Source organism: Salvelinus namaycush, chromosome 14, assembly GCF_016432855.1.
Source record: "Salvelinus namaycush isolate Seneca chromosome 14, SaNama_1.0, whole genome shotgun sequence".
Classification (NCBI taxonomy): domain Eukaryota; kingdom Metazoa; phylum Chordata; class Actinopteri; order Salmoniformes; family Salmonidae; genus Salvelinus; species Salvelinus namaycush.
Window position 1 is genome coordinate 35,637,618 of NC_052320.1, and position 19,379 is coordinate 35,656,996.

General features: G+C 49.0%; 1 protein-coding gene across 1 annotated transcript in view; it reads left to right on the plus strand.

The window, feature by feature from the left end:
- The first annotated feature begins 7,269 nt into the window (after positions 1–7,269).
- Positions 7,270–19,379, plus strand: part of LOC120058726 (cadherin EGF LAG seven-pass G-type receptor 3-like) — a 72,400-nt gene continuing 60,290 nt past the window's right edge. The window contains exons 1-3 of the mRNA XM_039007468.1: positions 7,270–7,296; positions 9,345–12,255; positions 19,061–19,379. The exon at positions 19,061–19,379 is cut by the window's right edge and continues 19 nt beyond it. Of these exons, the coding sequence (XP_038863396.1) occupies positions 7,270–7,296; positions 9,345–12,255; positions 19,061–19,379 (3,257 nt within the window). The remainder of the gene's footprint in view (positions 7,297–9,344; positions 12,256–19,060) is intronic.

A 19,379-nucleotide genomic window follows, 5' to 3' on the forward strand; every position in this document is an offset into this window, starting at 1 on the left:
TCTACTGTCTTAAAGGAGGGAGAAAACAGAGAGATGAATGAGGTCAGGGATGCTCGTGAGTGTAGAGTGATTCTTTGTGGTTGCCAGGGAGAGAGCAGGAGAGAGCACAGGAGGGAGGGAGAAAAAGAGGGAGCGAGGGAGTAGGCTGGGCTATTGATATTGATGGGTATTTAAGTGCTTTGACTGAGTGTGGCTGGGCATACCCAACCGAGCCAGGAAATGACAGGATGAGAGACTGGGGGTTGGAGGGAGGCTAACTGAGACTTGAGGAGCAGACAGACACTGTCACAGTGCCAGACGACTCAAATGATGTCTTAACACAAACAACACAATGACTGATATCAGTCAGAACAGCCAGGATATTTCCTACTTAATGTGCTTGTTAAATGAGTCACAGATCCTCTGAGGGAGTGGTGACTGGGAGGAAGAGATTCTACTGAACGATAATATAAATGGTCTTTTATAACGCAGCGGGTTATTTTCAAGGGAACGTGGCTCCTGTCGAGCGTGTCCCAGAGTGCCTTTGAATGTGCAGGGTGTGGTGAGAGGAGAGCGTGTGACTTTGTGGGGGTTGGTTGATGGTAGGGGCAGGGGCCCGGAGATGGATAGATTGAATCAGATAAACTCCTCATGCAACAGCTGTCATCCAGCCCTTCTCCCCCTCTCTCTCGCCCTCTCTCTCGCCCTCTCTCTCGCCCTCTCTCTCGCCCTCTCTCTGCCGCTCTCGTTCTGCGGCTCCCTTTGCTTTCTCTCCTCCTCGCTCTACCCTGGTTGAATACAAAATAGGGAACTGGTTGAACTTGATTTTGCTGTGTACTGGATACCTAACTGTGAGCAAATGAGACAGACCATCCATTGTTTGAATGAATCCCTGAATTAGTACATTATGATTATAACTGTGTATAATTATGTATTTCCTGATTCTGTTCTTTCGGACATGTTTATGTACGCATGTGAGTGCGCGCGTAGGTCTACCCTCTTCACATATTCACAGGCCAAGAAAATAGGCTGAAGGCTGCTTGATACTGTATCTGATCAGATCACGTTACTGTTCATGGGTATTGATCTTCTCACAGCACTTTGGTTTAATCCAATATCCTCTTAACCACCCTCTCAACCAGCCACGTGGTGAGGAAGCTCCTATATCAAACTAACTGCACATCCAGCAATAATGATTTACAGTCAGCATGAGGCCGGGGCTGCGAGGACGCCCTGCTGGGTTCAAGCCCTCCAGGACCCTAGTTGAATAGCTCTGCTTATAGGGATAATACACTTCTTTAGTTAATGCTAATAAAGTCCCATAAAGGCCTTGGGATAGAGATCCAGCCATACAGCTGCTGCTGCTGCATCCGTCCATTCAGCTGCTGCTGCTGATCCAATTTGGATTAGTCAGGTTCCCGTCTGAAATGGATCCAGTGTGACCCGGGCCGGTGGCTGCCAGGTGCCAGGCTGATGCAACCCAGACCACAGTAGTGTGATAGGGATCCTCCATCCAGCCTGATCTCACTTGACTGTGATCTAGTTAGGGTTAGATCCAGCCTGACAGCACAGTGGCTCTGCTAGCTCTCAGACCTGGCAGTTATGGCAACTTTCCACCTGAGACTTACCCCGGGGTGTTTTACCAAAAAGGCTGAGACTTTTGTGTTTCCACCTCCAAGGTCCGGCTGCAGTGTCTCACTGGGCCCTGGCCTCAGTGGATCTGCTCTGACTTAGGGCAGGGCCAGGCCACTGGTACTTTTCAGCCTGCACTTACCTGCATTTACATAACAATGGCTAACTGTGGACGATTATCACCTTCTCAAGGTGGACGATTATCACCTTCTCAAGGTGGACGATTACCACCTTCTCAAGGTGGACGATTACCACCTTCTCAAGGTGGACGATTACCACCTTCTCAAGGTGGACGATTACCACCCTCTCAAGGTGGACGATTACCACCTTCTCAATGTGATAATCGTTCACAGTTAGCCATTGTTATGTACCTACTACCATACCCCGTTCAAAGGCACGTAAATATTTTGTCTTGCCCATTTACCACCTTCTCACAAAGTTGTGTTGATGCTTAGATTGTTGATTCTGCTCACCCCAAGTCTTTAGTGTCACACTCCTGATGGAAAAAACTGTTTCCCACCTCCAAAAAATAACATTAGAACTTTTAATATGAACACTGGCAACACACTGGTGTGGGGTAAGTCTCAGGTGGAAATGCCCCCATTATAGTGCTCTAGAATCTCATGATCTCATAAAGCCTACTGATATACACTGAGTACAAAACATTATGAACACCTGCTCTTTCCATGACATAGACTGACCAGGTGAATCCAGGTGAAAGCAATGATCCCTTATTGATGTCACGTGTTAAATCCACTTCAATCAGTGTAGATGAAGGGGAGGAGACAAGTTAAAGAAGGATTTTTAAGTCTTGAGACAACTGAGACATGGATTGCTTATGTGTGCCATTCAGAGGGTGAATGGGCAAGATTTACGTGTCTTTGAACAGGGTATGGTAGTAGGTGCCAGGCGCACCGGTTTGAGAGTGTCAAGAACTGCATCGCTGCAGGGTTTTTCATGCTCAACAGTTTCCCGTGTGTATCAAAAATGATTCACCACCCAAAGGACATCCAGCCAACTTGACACAACTGTGGGAAGCATTGGAGTCAACATGGGCCAGCATCCCTGTGGAACGCTATCGACGCCTTGTAGAGTCCATGCTCAGATGAATTGAGGCTGTTCTGAGGGCAAAAAGGGATGCAACTCAATACTGGGAAGGTGTTCCTAATGTTTTGTACACTCAGTGTAGATATCAGTCTATATCTATTACAGTTACTCTGTGTTTCTACGTTGTATTTTGAGGATTCAATTTGATCTGGCATTGGTAGTAATATGCCAATGTGGATTTATGTCCTGAATGTTCCTTTATCGTGAATGATTTCATTCAAAGGAATTTTTACATCCGTGTTTTACCTGAATGTTCACATTCATTAGAATATTTGCAATTTGATACATTCTATGGGAATATGCTTGGGGAGTTGTGCATGTGTAGTGAGAGAGCAATGGTGATGAAAGCAGTTCAGGGACTGTAGGGAATATGTAAGGTTTTATGTATTTCTGCGGTGAATTCATTTTCCTCATTCTCTTTTTTTAAATGTCAACTCACTCTCTCTCCCACTCTTCACCCCCACGCCTCTCTCTCTCTCTCGTTATTCCGTGATTTGGGTCACTGGCTGACTAAGAGAGGACACACAGCTGGCCTATAAACCCCGCACACACACAGACTCTCACAGTCTGTAAAATATTTGTTTACTCTTGTTTGCCCACACTGAACATGAACTTCTCTTTCTCTACCACTCTCCCTTCATCCATCCACTATTTTTATCAACAAAACTCTGTGACCTGAGTGTGTGTGTGTGTGTGTGTGTGTGGGGGGGGGGGGGGGGGGATCCTGCTGCTCTCTTCATCATATCAAGAGATTTTCATTCTATTTGCTTTATATGTTTATTTGACAGAGAAATCTGTCCAATTTGTTTAGATTTATAGTGGAACCCAGAATGCTGGATTAATGTGTTTTGTGTATAGGATGGCAGAGCAAGCAGATCAGTAATATCATGATCAAATTGGGAAAACTCTAGGCCCCTGTCTGAATCTATAAAACTAGCAGTCAGATAATGAACATAGGCCTGTGGTTTAATCACATATGGCTCATCTCCCCAAATAATGAATGACATCATCATCCTTTTGGTTTAGACTCCATTGAAGAACGGAAGGAAAGCACACACCTTGCACGTGATAGGGAAACAGGTTGCAATAGAACTTGAGTCTGGACCAATGAATACATGAATGTCACTAATCAACTGTGAGATCACGGAGAGCTAAGGGCCCTTTTGATGGCTGTTTGGTATGCTATTTAAGTCAGTGAAGCGTGCGGAGGCTTATTATTCACACGCAACCACAGGCCCAATAAGCTGTGGCAGGAATCACACAATCACCCCGCACATGCCACGCAGCTGTCGCCATATGGCATCGTGACTTGTACAGAGAGAGGGGAGGGAAGGACGGGGGCTTCCCGGATAGCGACCCTCTGTGTCAACCTGTCTGAGTGACAGGACGGCTAGGGCCTTGTCCTCCTCCTCTAGCATAAATTGTGGATGTAAATGACAACCCGTTAATCTATGTCCGTCCCAATCACACCTCCGTCACTTCTCATGCATGCATTACTGCCTCATCATTTCCGGTCAAGGCCAGATGCACACCGGGCCTCCGCTACCACCTGCCGCTCAGGATTTCAGGGAGGGGGGAGGATCTGGCGACTGTGGCACGGGGCCTGGTCAGACAAGGAGAGAGGGGCCGGGGGCATGCAATTACGGAGTATGTGACTGGCAGGCAAAATGAGTGAAGAAAGCCTCAACACCACCCCTCCCTCTCTGCACACTCAACCCCTCCGAGGGGTATAATCCACCAGAGGCTAAAAGTACCCCCACTTTCACTGTTCCCATGGCAACTCGCACCGTTGAAAAGCAGGGTCTTGCATGGCGGCTTGCGGCAGTTAGGAGACCCCCCAGTGAGGAGTCAGAGCTTATTGATCCACCGTTGCGTGGAGGGGAGCCAAGCAGCTAAATTTGGACACACCCGCATCTTGAAAAGGGTGCTGTGTCTATACATTCTAAAACGCATGCGTGCACATACATAAGCACCCGCGTAGAAACGTGCATTAACCAAGAGGAGTGTATATAGCAGACTAATTACTGCTCTTAAAAATGAATGTTGCATTGCCAGAGCAATGTTGCGTAGTTGATTGGCCTCTGCATAATATAGCCTGAGCCTGTATTATTTTTGTGTCATTTCCTACAATTTTGTAAAAGCGAATATTTGTGAAATGTTTTGAGTAAGAATTATAATTTAACAGGTCTTATGTCGACTTAAATGGGCCGAGTGATGCAGCAGGCTGATTTGGAACGCCGCTGTCCATGGTGCTGTATATAATCAGGTCGGTCATGGCGCTACTAAAAATGACCCAACATGTTAGCTTAGTCATTTCTACTCGGAAAGAAATCCATGGTGTGGACTGCCCATACTTACAGTTATTTGGTTAAAGTGTTCGATCGGGCTTCCTAGTGTAGGATTCTTTCAGCATTGTTTATATGGACGCTGTCCATGGTTTTGTTATGCGGACATTTCCCATAGCCTGCTCATCTATCCCATCAAGATTTTGTCTGGTTTCATCACTTCCCTCTTTCCTAAGTTAACGATATTGACACTGAGCTTGGGTGAAATGCTGAACATATAGTACTCCAAGGCTCAGGGTTTTAGGCTACATTATGAACAGATAAAGTTTTACAGCACCCTGCTTTGGTGTCACTTCACATTTCAGATACTTTCCATTAATACAAAAAATGTGTTTATATCCAGATACATTATTTATATTAAACGTAGGAAAATCATGAAAGCAAAGCCTATAATGTAGCCTACTTGGATTTTCTTTATCCCACTATTTCAGAATAATATCACAAGTACCAGTTTGTCTAGACGACTTTGCGCGTGTCGACATGTATCCGTCCTAATCACGGAGAGGGCGGCTCGCCAGTATAACCTAACCTACTTTTCACAGGAATTATTGTTGGTGTGCAGGCAAGGCGAGCAATGATACCCAACATGGCTGACTGCCTGCCCCTCGCTTCCTCGCGCCTAATGGCTTACTGTTCTCAGCTCCGAGAGAAGGATAGAAGCGAGAACATAGAGCGCGAGGGGTTTGAGTTTTTTTGTGCACTTCATTATTGTGGTCGGAGCATGAATATTTCAACATACGTGGATCAGCTCCAACCGTGGCGGCGGCGACAGCCAGACTGAGAGAAACACAGATTGGTTTTCATAGCAGAACTATTTTGTGCCACAACACATCCGATGATGCAAGTCAAGGCTGCCAGACACGCCTTCCCTCCCTCAGCCATTTCCAAAATGTGGGGATTTCATTTTAGGTCGTAGAATTCACCATCAGAATGAATTATGTGACTGAATTTGGACTAAAAATTACCATATTTCCATATAAACGACTTTTAATCCACTTTGTAAATACAACGAAATATATTGGTCATATTCATATAAATTCATGTTTGATTAAACTAATAAGTGAAGGGTGATGACCATATCGAAGGAAAAGCAATGAATAGGTAGCCTACTAATTACTCATCGATGTGTAGGCAGAGCATGACGTCATGGAGAGGCTCAATTCGTTTTCGTAGACTATATAACATAGGCCTAACTGTTATTAAAATGTATTAGGGTACAAGTGACAGAAAATGTGCAATAATAAATATAATTTACAGTGCCCTCTGTGTTATAATGTAATATTTAATAAAGCCTACATATTTATAATTATTACCAAAATGGCATTAGGTTGCATATGCTTCATTGCTACTATGTTCCGCTATAGCCTATATACACTTTAATTTATTTAGATGGGTTGACTAAAATATGAATGCGAGTGAGATATAGTTCCGAGTCGCCTTCCAGTTGTGGATATGGCGGCTACGGTGGTTTAACAGCCCTGCGAGCTGGAATAAACCAGGGAGGTGGAGGAAGAGAGCAGCGAGGGGGAGGGGTGTTGAGAGGAGGAGGAGAGCGTAACGCGAGGATGGATAGTACCACCGGGGTCTGCTGAGAGCCATGTTGGATATGAATGAAAGGGAGAGTTGCTGCACCCCTGACGCCGACAGACCGAGTTCTACCGAACACAGCGAGTAAATGCCAACTTCCCGGGCCCACGGAGAGACGGGGGAGCGCGGGGGAAGGTGTCGGGCGGTGCCGCTGGAGCTGGCTACCTAGCCGGCGACGGAAGAGAGAGAGACGCACTCGAAGAGAGCGAGAGAGAGGGAGAGAGAAAGAGAGGGGTGAGAGGGAGAAAGGGGGAGAGGAGAAAGGATCTTACCAGACTAATGGCTGCACTGCTACTGGGTTCCAGCCTGCTCTCACCACTTCTTCTCCACCTGCTCCTCAGCCCTTTGTTCGCGGTTAACCCGGGGAAGTTAGCAGGGACCTGTCGTTGGAGCCCGGGACCCTGCCCTGAGACACCGAGCCATCCAAGGGAAGCTGGGGTCTTGGCGAGCAGCAGTGGTTCGGTGATCTGCCCCAGGTGGACGTTACAACGTCTCCCATCGGGACGGCTCCCATCGGAACCAGCATTCCCGGTGTGGAGTCCTTTTATATGGCAAGGGGCGCACGGAGACCCTTTTGAACCGTTGTGCACCGAAGAAGGAGGTGCGAGAGGGCCGTGGAATGGAGTCAGGCACCCCCATCCTGCAGGTAGGAGCAGGAGCAGCGGTGGGGAGAGGGGCGTTGTTTCACCTGTTTTCTCTTCGCGGGTTCAAAAGGCCAAAAAGCGGTATATACAAAGTACTAGAGTTTGCGCGCGGTCACCACCCTGTCTGACGCCCGCCAAACCCGACACAGGGAGAGTCTTTGTGCGCGGCCAACACCAGGGACCTGAGAGCGAGTCGTCGGGGATTACTAGAGACGTTCGAGGGGCTTCTCACAGGTGTACAAGGACCCTTCACCGGCCACTTCCCCCAACACAGCAAATATCTACAGCTAAGCAACCACCTGGACAGCTGCCATGGGGCCCTCCTCGCTCTCATTTGGGCAATAATGCTTTGGACGCCGGCGAGGTGGCCACCGGTGCTTGTTCTCATTTAAGTAGTCACAATGTTATCGATCTCACCAGTGATGGTTGTAATCGTTCGTTTACTAAAGCCATTGGGGGAACGGGGAGGAGCGTGGCGCATGGGCCCTGCCCATGCTATCTCACCTCAGCCACCGCAGGCAGCGCAGCCAGATGTTACCAGTCACCCGGGATTACTGATGGGGCCATGGCCCTCACAGGTTGTTATTTCAGGCATACCCGCTCCAGTCCTGGGCATGCCATGGTTCTGGGCAGGAGGGGGGAGGGAGAGAAGGCACAAGGCAACAAACACGTGAACAAAAATGATCTGGATAAGGATTTGGCCTCTGTTTATCTAACAACTAAGCTTAAGGAGCCGGCTGCTCCTCCACAGAGAATATCAGTGTTGGCAGGCCGAGAACAGAGCGCTCAACCCCGGGTAGAGAGTAAGGGGTTACCCTGGGGGTCTCTCCCCGGAACGAGGTGTTGTGGTTTGCAGCGGATGGATATGGGGGGAGGACTTTCAGCCAACGTTATAGGTCCCAGGGGAAGCATAGAAGTGAGTAATCTCGACATCCAATTTCCCCCCACCACAAATATCACTGATAGTCTATGTTTGCCATCTAACGGAACCGGTAATGAAAACAGAAATTCTACTAGCTCATTTTCCTTATTCCATGACGACATACAGGCAGCAGAATCGGCTGCTCGAGCCAATGTTCCTTATCCTCAGTCTGAGCCAGCTCACAATGAGTCAGCTATCGTCACGCCTATATTGTCTTCCATCACCGCTCTCACAATATCAGCCTCGGTACACGCTGGTGCAATTAAGTCTGGTGTTACTCACAGGGATCTCGTTATCACAAACCCCTTCTCATTCTCCAAGGAGCTCAATCTAACTAAACGGGATAGTGACTCAGACTCACATTCCCAGCCACGGACAAGCCTCCTCTACAGACCCCCTCCCCTTCAAATAGGTTCAGCACCACAGGCACAATGGACAGCACCCATGAAAACCTCTACCCAGCTTTCTCCAAGTAAACATGCATATTCGGCTCACCACTTTCAGCCATTGTTTTGGGAGAATGTTCACAACGTCAATAATAATAACAATATCAGAAATTACAACCAGAACAACAACAACAACAACAACAACAACAACAACAACAACAACAAAGAGGAGAATGTTCAGATGAATGATGAAAGAAATGGTGTCAATAGTAGACAGGCGTCAGTGGATCTGAGCGGACCATGCTCACAGACACAGCTGGGCTTGGTCCCTGAAGAATTGCTCGACACTGCGTGTGTTGACAGCAGCTCAGGCGACAGCTTAACTACTGTCCAGGGGGGCACTCGCCCGCAATTAAAATCAGGTAAACTGGTGCCATTACAACAGGAAGGTGTCAGTCAGCCAGAAAGGCATATGGGGGGCGAAGTTGATGAGGGGCCTGGGGGAGGCGAATTACAGGCGGGGGAGGGAGAGAGACAGGCCAGAGAGGCATGGAGGGAGGAAGTGGAGGAGTGGGAGTCAGAGGGAATAAGAAAGGGAGCCACAGCCCAGACAGATGCAACTGTAGAGGCAGAGGGAGAGAGAGAGAAGGGTCAGGAGAGGGCCAGCCTCACACAGACACAGAGTGGAGCAGGAGGAAAAGGGGAGGGGAAGAGAGTGTGGCAGGGGCCTGAAAGCACACAGGAAGACGAGGAGGAAAGGCACAGGTCAAGGGGAGAGAGAAGCTTGGGAAGGCAGACCGTGGAAGATGAAGGTGAGGAGGACAGAGGGAAAGAGGTTTTGGTGGTGGGGCGCGCTCGCCGAGCTGCCAACAGACACCCTCACTTCTCCCAGTATAACTTCCAGGTGCAGGTTCCAGAAAACCAGCCCCCAGGCTCCTCAGTCATAGCCATGTCAGCCACCGACCCAGACGCAGGTGAAGCAGGCAGGCTCAGCTACACCATGGCCCCTCTCATGAACAGCAGATCCACTGACTACTTCCACATCGACCCCGACACAGGCCTCATCACCACCTCCCAGGTGCTGGACAGGGAGCACATGGACCTGCACTACTTCCGGGTCACGGCGTCAGACCACGGCTCTCCACGCCTCTCTGGCACCACCATGGTGGCAATCACTGTGGCCGACCGCAATGACCACTCGCCTATCTTTGAGCACACAGAGTACCGGGAGACCATCCGGGAGAACGTGGAGGAGGGCTATCCCATCCTGCAGCTCCGAGCCACTGACCTGGATGCCCCGTCCAATGCCAACATCCGCTACCGCTTCATAGGAGACACAGCTGCTGCGGCCCGGGCCGCATTTGAGATCGACCCCCGCTCAGGGCTGATCACCACACGGGGCGTGGTCGACCGGGAGACCAACGAGCGCTACACCCTCTACGTGGAGGCCAGCGACCAGGGAAGGGAGCCCGGGCCGCGCTCGGCCATCGTTAAGGTCTTCATCACAGTGCTGGACGAGAACGACAACGTGCCCCAGTTCAGCGAGAAGCGCTATGTGGTGGCGGTCAGGGAGGACATCCGGCCCCACTCGGAGATCCTGAGGGTGAGCGCTACGGACCATGATAAGGATAGCAACGCGGCTGTCCACTACAACATCATCAGTGGGAACAGCCGGGGCCAGTTCTCCATCGACAGTGTGACGGGGGAGATCCAGGTAGTTGCCCCTCTGGACTTCGAGGCAGAGAGGGAATACACTCTGAGGGTTCGAGCCCAGGACAACGGCCGGCCACCCCTCTCCAATAACACAGGTATCATCAGCGTGCAGGTGACCGACGTCAATGACAACCCTCCCATCTTCGTGTCCACGCCGTTCCAGGCGTCAGTGCTGGAGAGCGCCCCCGTGGGCAGCTCCATCCTCCACATCCAGGCCATTGACACCGACTCTGGGGACAACGCCCGTCTGGAGTACAGGCTGACTGGCACCAGCCCTGACACGCCCTTCGTCATTAACTCCGCCACCGGCTGGGTGACGGTCAGTTCGGCTCTCGACCGGGAGTCTGTGGAACACTTCTTCTTTGGGGTGGAGGCCAGAGACTATGGCATCCCACTTCTCTCTGCCACAGCCAGCGTGACCATAACAGTGATGGACGTCAACGACAACAGGCCAGAGTTCCTGCAGAAAGAGTACTTTGTGAGGCTCAACGAGGATGCAGCTGTGGGCACCAGTGTGGTCATTGTGACCGCGGTCGACCGTGATGTCAACAGTGCGGTCACCTATCAGATCACGGGGGGCAACACGCGTAACCGCTTTGCTATAAGCACAGCCGGAGGGTCGGGGATGCTCTCTCTAGCACTGCCGCTCGATTACAAACAGGAGCGCCGATACGTTCTGACTGTGACGGCTTCCGACCGCACGCTACATGACACGTGCCAGGTCCACGTCAACATCACGGACGCCAACACACACCGGCCCGTGTTCCAGAGCGCTCACTACTCAGTGACTGTGAACGAGGACCGCCCCCCGGGCAGCACGGTCGTGGTCATCAGCGCCACGGATGATGACGTTGGCGAAAACTCTCGCATCACCTACTTCCTGGAAGACAACATCCCCCAGTTCCGCATTGACCCGTCCAGCGGAGCCATCACCCTGCAAGCCGAGCTGGATTACGAGGACCAGATGACCTACACACTGGCCATCACTGCACGGGACAACGGCATCCCACAGAAGTCTGACACCACCTACGTAGAGGTGAATGTGAACGATGTGAACGACAACGCACCACAGTTCCTCAGCCCCAGGTACCAGGGCACCGTCAGTGAAGACGCCCCACCCTTCACTAGCGTCCTACAGATATCCGCAATGGACCGAGATGCCCATGCCAACGGCCGCGTCCAGTACACCTTCCAGAATGGGGAGGACGGTGACGGAGACTTCACCATCGAGCCCACATCGGGCATCGTACGCACGGTCCGCCGTCTGGACCGCGAGAGTGTTCCATTCTATGAGCTGACGGCGTACGCCGTGGACCGTGGTGTGCCTCCCCAGCGGACGCCCGTCCACATCCAGGTGACGGTTCTCGACGTCAACGACAACGCTCCTGTCTTCCCGGCAGACGACTTTGAGGTTCTGGTGAAGGAGAACAGCGCTGTGGGGTCGGTGGTGGCCCAGATCACAGCCACAGACCCAGACGAGGGGACCAATGCCCAGATCATGTATCAAATCGTAGAAGGTAACATCCCTGAGATCTTCCAGATGGACATCTTCTCCGGGGAGCTCACCTCCCTCATCGACCTGGACTACGAGGCCCGCTCTGAGTACGTGATCGTGGTCCAGGCCACCTCAGCCCCCCTGGTGAGCCGGGCCACGGTGCGCATCCGGCTGGTGGACCAGAACGACAACCGGCCCCAGCTCCAGGACTTCCAGATCGTCTTCAACAACTTTGTGTCCAACCGCTCCAACAGTTTCCCCAGCGACGTGATCGGCCGGGTGCCGGCCCACGACCCCGATGTGTCAGACCACCTGTACTACTCCATTGCCCGGGGAAACGACCTACACCTGCTGCTGCTCAACCACAGCAGTGGGGAGATCCGGCTGAGCCGCAAGCTGGACAACAACAGAGCCTTGGTGGCCCCCATGCTCATCACTGTCACAGGTGAGAGACAGAGGGAGAAAGTGTGGCTGGATGTGTGAGAGAGGGAGGGGGAAAGAGAGATGTGTGTGAGAGAGAGGGTGTGGGAAGGGCCTGTCAGAAAATGTGAATGAGGGGTATTTGAGATACTTAGGCTCTTGTTCCACGATTTATGTTATTTTTGTGAATTAAATGAAAGAGGCAACATGGGCATGAAATGATAAACTTCCTGGTAAGGATGGTTTGTGATTTATTTTACTGTACAACAGTCATGCATTTTTAGTTTGTTAAAGAGCTTTTATATGGCCAGTGTTTTTTTGTGTGACCTGCTGGTCTATTTACAGAGCTTTTATTCAGCCTCTCTCAGCCGACTCCTCTCCTCTAGGACTGGAGTGTTATGAGATTATAATGAAATACAGTCAGTCTGAGAGCAAGTCTGTCAGATTCATTGTGCGTGCTGCTGTCTGTGTCTTCCTGCCTGGCTCTCCCTCCCCTCCACAATCTCTCTCTCTCTCTCTCTCTCTCTCTCTCTCTCTCTCTCTCTCTCTCTCTCTCTCTCTCTCTCTCTCTCTCTTTGGCTCTCATGGTCTCTCTCTCTATCTCCCTGCTCTTTACTAAGACTAGAGAGAGGGGAGATTAAGATGTAATAAAGTCGGTCTAAGATCCCAGCAGGACAGCAGGCCAGGCCTGTACTCATCTGATATCTGTCTCCGTCCATCTGTCTGTCTTTCCTTCCCTGGGGCACCAACACACAACACCACTTCCCCTCTTTTGTGTGTGTGCGTGCGCGAGTGCCTGCATGTGTATCTGTGTTTGTGTGTGTCTGCACAGTACATATGGGTGTAGACAGAGAGCTTTGGAGAGGAAAGGCAAATGAGCATTAAATCAGTTGTATTTGTCACATGCTTCGTAGACAACAGGTGTAGACTAATAGTGAAACACTTACTTACTTATGTTCCAAGTTAAAGTTTAGAAAATAGAAATAGTGAAACGAGGAATAAATACACAGTGAATAACGAATGGAAATAACGAGTAAAAACAACGTGGCAATATACAGGGAGTAGAAAATAACATGGCTATATATAGGGAGTACCAGTACCGAGTCGACATGCAGGGGTACGAGGTAATTGAGGTAGCTATGTACCTTACAAATAGGTAAGGGTAAAGTGACTAGGCAACAGGATAGATCATAGACAGTAGCAGCCTCATATGTTCAGAAGAGTTAGTGTGTTCGTGCAAAAAAGGATCAATGCAGGTATCCGGTTAGCCGTTTGATGAGCTATTTAGCAGCCTTGTTTAGAAGTCTTATGGCTTGGGGGTAGAAGCTGTTCACGGTTCTGTTGGTTCCAGACTTAGTGCACTGGTACCGCTTGCTGTGCGGTAGAAGAGAGAAAAGTCTGTGACTTGGGTGGCTGGAGTCTTTAACAATTTTTTGGGCCTTCCTCTGACACCGCCTGGTATAGAGGTCCTGGATGGCAGAGAGCTCGGCCGCAGTGATAAACTAGGCCATGAGCACTACCCTTTGTAGCACCTTGCGGTCGGATTCCAAGCAGTTGCCGTACCAAACGGTGATGCAGCCAGTCAAGATGCTCTCGAGGGTGCAGCTGTAGAACCGTTTTGAGGATCTGAGGGCCCATGCCAAATCTTTTCATCCTCCTGAGGGGGAAGAGGTGTTGTGGTGCCCTCTTCACGACTGTGTTGGTGTGTTTGAACCATGATAGATCTTTAGTGATGTGGACACCAAGGAACTTGAAGCTCTCGACCCGCTCTACTACAGCCCCATCGATGTGAATCCACGATCAGCTCCTTTGTTTGACTGACCTCCTCCCTATAGGTTGTCTCATTGTTGTCGGTTATCAGGCCTACCACCGTTGTCTGTCGGCAAACTTTATGATGGTTTTGGAGTTCTTCGCAGCCACACAGTCGTGGGTGAACAGGGAATACAGGAGGGGACTAAGCATGCAACCCTGAGGGGCTCCCGTGTTGAGGGTCATCGTGGCAAATGTGTTGTTGCCTACCCTCACCACCTGGGGGCGGCCCGTCAGGAAGTCCAGGATCCAGTTGCAGAGGGAGGTGTTCAGTCCCTTAACTGAGTGTCGAGCTTGGAGGGCACTATGGCGTTGAACGCTGAGCTGTGGTCAGCATTCTCACACAGGTGTTCCTTTTGTCCAAGCCCTACCACATCCGACGAGTGTCAGAGCCGGTGTTGTAGGATTCGATCTTAGTCCTGGTTGATGACGTCAGAGGGCGTAGCAGGATTTCTTATAAGGGTCCGGGTTAGTGTCCCTCTCATTGAAAGCGGCAGCTCTAGCCTGTAATTTTGCCTGTAATCCTTGCTTCTGGTTGGGATATGTACGTACGTACGGTCACTGTGGGGACGACGTTGTCGATGCACTTATTAATAAAGCCGGAGACTGATGTGATAAACTCCTCAATGCCATCGGATGAATCCCGGAACATGTTCCAGTCTGTGCTAGTGAAACAGTCCCCCGTAGCTTTGCATCCAATTCATCGGACCACTTCCGTATTGGGAGCGTCACGGGTACTTCCTGTTTGAGTTTGTGATTGTAAGCAGGAATCAGGAGGATATAATTATGGTCCGATTTGCCAAATGGAGAGTGAGGGAGAGCTTTGAATGCTTCTCTGTGTGTGGCGTAAAGGTGATCTAGAGTATTTTCGCATATAGTTTCACAGGTGACATGCTGGTAGAAATGAGGTAGACATGCTAGGCACAACGACGCTACCAATTTTAGACGAGTCCCCTAACACCTTTTCCATGGAGTGGTTATAATAGTTAGTCTTTCAAACGTTTCGGACGCTACAGACTTTTTAGTGAGAAGACCGATTTTTGGGATGTCTCATGGTCTGACAAACACCGCTCTAGCTCTGTCACCTTTCACCTCAGATGAGGAAGTGTAACACAGGTGGATGCGGTGGATTGAGACGCATTCAATGCAAAACAACAGATATTTCTAGCTTAAACTGACGGATTTTGACGGGATCATTTTATTATGTTACTTAGATTGACTCTAGGGGGTTTTAAAATGTGTGTTGTACACTTTTGTTTACCGTCCAACTTACATAATTGTGTTCTTGACTGGTCATGCATGGGATGGCAAGAGTTCACACAGTTTACAGTGTCCGTAAAGAGATCCTTCTCTTCCTGCTCCAGTTATAGGATTTTCCCATTATATAATCCATCTGTAATGCCCTTTATTAAACACAAGAGACAGCAGGGTTCAATACCCCCTCTCTTTCCTCTGTCAGCATCATCCTTTACTTATTCAACACACATAAATACATCCTGTAGGGAGTGTTCAGGCATATTTTGTGTGTGTGTGTGTGTGTGTGTTTGTGTGTGTTTGTCTGTGTAAGTACAGTATAGTCAATGAGTCATTTCTCATTATATACTGTACATACAGTAGTTGTCAACTACACAATATACACAAAAGTATGTGGACACCCCTTCAAATTAGTGGATTTGGCTATTTTAGCCACACCTGTTGCTGTGTATAAAATGTATAACATCGAGAACACAGCCATGCAGTCTCCATAGACAAACATTTGCAGTAGAATGACCTTACTGAAAATCTCAGTGACTTTCAACTTGGCACCGTCATAGGATGCCACCTTTCCAACAAGTCAGTTCGTAAAATTTCTGCCCTTTCTGCTGGTATTGTCTAGGAGCAGCAACGGCTTAGTAGGTAGGCCACAAAAGCTCACAGAACAGGACCGCCGAGTGCTGAAGCGCTGAACGCGTAAAAATTGTCTGTCCTCGGTTGCAACACTCACTACCGAGTTCCAAACGGACTCTGGAAGCAACGTCAGCACAAGAACTGTTTATCGGGAGCTTGATGAAATGGGTTTCCATGGCTGAGCAGCCTCACATAAGCCGAAGATCACCATGCGCTATGCCAAGCATCGACTGGAGTGGTGTAAAGCTTACCACAATTGGACTCTGGAGCAGTGGAAAGTGGAGTGATGAATCACGCTTCACCATCTGGCAGTCCAAATAACAAATCTGGGTTTGGTGGATGCCAGAAGAACACTACCTACCCGAATGCATAGTTCCAACTGTAAAGTTTGGTGGAGGTGGAATAATGGTCTGGGGCTGTTTTTCATGGGTCGGGCTAGGTCCCTTAGTTCCAGTGAAGGTAAATCTTAATGCTACAGCATACACTGACATTCTAGACAATTCTGTGCTTCCAACTTTGTGGCAACCGTTTGGGGAAGGCCCTTTCCTGTTTCAGCATGACAGTGTCTCCATGCACAAAGTGAGGTTCGAACAGTAGTGGTTTGTCGAGATCGGTGTGGAAGAACTTGACTGGCCTGCACAGAGCCCTGACCTCAACCTCACCAAACACCTTTGGGGGGAATTGGAACACCAACTGCGAGCCAGGCCTAATCGCCAGACACCAGTGCCCAACCTCACTAATGCTCTTGTGGCTGAATGGAAGTCCCCGCAGCAATGTTCCAACATCTAGTGGAAAGCCTTCCCAGAAGAGTTGAGGCTGCTATAGCAGCAAAGAGGGGACCAATTCCACGTTAATGCCCATGATTTTGGAAGGAGATGTTCGACATGCAGGCGTCCACATACTTTTTGCCAGTGTACCGTCCATGTGACCCGGTAGATAGATCTGTACATCTAGATAGGAATAAGGAGGATAATGTGTAGTTAAGATCATTGAGACTTTAAGCATCTGTCTAAGTACAATGCATTTATATGCTTATGCCTTATGTGTGTTTGTTAATATGGTAGAGTAATGTGTGTGTGTGTGTACGTTTTTGTGTACGCGTGGGTGTGTGTGTGTGCATCTGTGCGTCTGTGTTTGTGTGTGTGTGTGTGAGTGTGGTTTAATGTATTGTAAAGATGCAGTGTAAGCCTGCAGAGAGAGAGCCCCTTTACTGTGTGGCTTATTCCGTTCTGCACTGAGAGTAATGAGTGTTCAGACCTCAGGGGGAGAAGGGCTTTTAAAACAAACAGAGCGCGGAAATCATGTCAGACCACTGCCTGTGATGTGTGTGTGTTCACGCGCGCAAGAGTGGGAATGCATGCAGGCTATCGATGTGTGTCTTTCTATGGTTGTTGTGTGTGTTTCTTTCTAGGTGACTGTGTTTGCGCTACACGTAATGTTGTTAACTTGCAATCATTCCCATCCATTTGAAAAGGCCAACCCCTGATATGACTGTAGTTACTGATATAGGCAGTAGGAAGCTTGCTATTTCCAGCTGAGCTTTAGGAAAGGAAGCGTTTCTCATATCTAGGAGGCTGTAAAAGCTCGGTTAGCCAAGTCTACCTGGAAGAGCCCCTAAAACTCCCCTCCTCCGTTTGAAGTGTCAAGTCATGACACGAAAACATGGGTAGGAGCAAAAAGAAGCTCACAAAGTGTTATTTACTAACACTTGTTCTCCCTCGCTGCTAAAAATTCTAAAATAACCTTCATTTATGGTTTGGGGAGGGTTCTAAAAGTTTAAAGACGAGCGACGTGCGCTAGAACGGCTTAGTTTCAGAGGGCCAGTAGCTATGCATCAGGTCAGAGTTCTTATGTACTCACTGTAGCTACCTGTTTCTGAGTGAGTTAGCTACTCACTGGGTCATATTATTAAACTGTATGTTACAAAATGCAGTTCCTAAGTTAGCTAGCTAATAGCGCTGTTATTTTGTACCCTATCTGCTCCTGATTTAGCTAGCTGCTAGCTCGGTTATATTGTACTGTTTTGGATTAGCCTATATTGCAGCTCATTGTATGTACCTGTTTCTGAATTAACTACGTAGCTGGTTGCTGGACAGAAGCCAGGCATGTGGGCCAAATCACACACGATTATCCTCTTAACCACGATACTTCTCATTTCAATAAGACAGGGTATCAGGAGTAATTAGAAATGCGTTTTTGCAAGCTATTCAATGACAGCCAAAATGTGTAATATCCTTTGCCTGAGCAGTAATTCTGCTATATAATTCGTTTCTCTTTTTAACAATGAGAGAAAGTCGCCAATATCCAATGTTTTTTCTCATATTATTTCTTGAACATGGAGAAATTCGTTTTGGTTTAAGCCTTCCTCTTACAATCCTACAATACAAGTTCATTTATTAAAGTCTGGTGTGTGTTTGTGTGTTTGTGTGAGGTCAATAGAGAGTCAGCCTCCTCATAATCCTGTAATCAAACCAGCTGCCATCACACCCCTCCCCCACCGTGTCAATATTCTCATTCTGCCTCCTTTCTCTCCCTTCTCACCTTTTCTTTCAGTAGCTCCATCGACCCTCTCTCTCTCTCTCTCTCTCTCTCTCTCTCTCTCTCTCTCTCTCTCTGTTCAATTAAATTCAAGGGCTTTATTGGCATGGGAAACGTATGTTTACATTGCCAAAGCAAGTCTCTCTCTCTCTCTCTCTCTTTCTCTGTCTCTCTCTCGCTCATTGTTTTCTCTGTTGTACTCCACAGTACCAAGTTCTTAGCCATGGGGGTCTTTTGTGGTTTCAAATTATATTATCTTTTTGATTATATTGTACTCTCATCATTGCTTTTATAGTAATACATTTGGTCAATCTCTGGAAAAGTAGTCTAATTATCCTTTGACAAGGGGATGATAAAAGGGAGAATAAATGTGCTCTTTGCACTGATAGACAATTTAAGTGTATGTGCGTGCGTGTGTGCGTGTATGTGTGTGTGCACACTTGTATGTATGAGTGGGGGCAGGGGAAGATTATGCACTTGCAAGACGGCGGCTCACACTAACTAAATATATGTATCTCTAGAGACTGACATTGCAACCTCACGCCCCTCTCTCTCCTCCCCCCCCCCCCCCCTCCCCCTCTCCTCCTCTCTCTCAGACGGTATCCACAGCATCTCGGCCCAGTGCATCCTCCGAGTGCTCATCATCACAGAGGACATGTTGAGCAGCAGCGTGACGGTGCGCCTTCAAAACATGTCCCAGGACCACTTCCTGTCCCCTCTGCTTGGTCACTTCCTGGAGGGGGTGTCGGCGGTGCTGTCCGTCCCTCCGGAGGACGTGTTTGTTTTCAACATCCAGCCGGACGGCGAGGCAGGGGGCATCCTGAATGTTAGTTTCACCGCGGCGCTGCCAGGGGGTAATTTCTTCCCGTCCGAAGCCCTGGAAGAGCAACTCTACCTCAACCGGCCCCGCCTCAC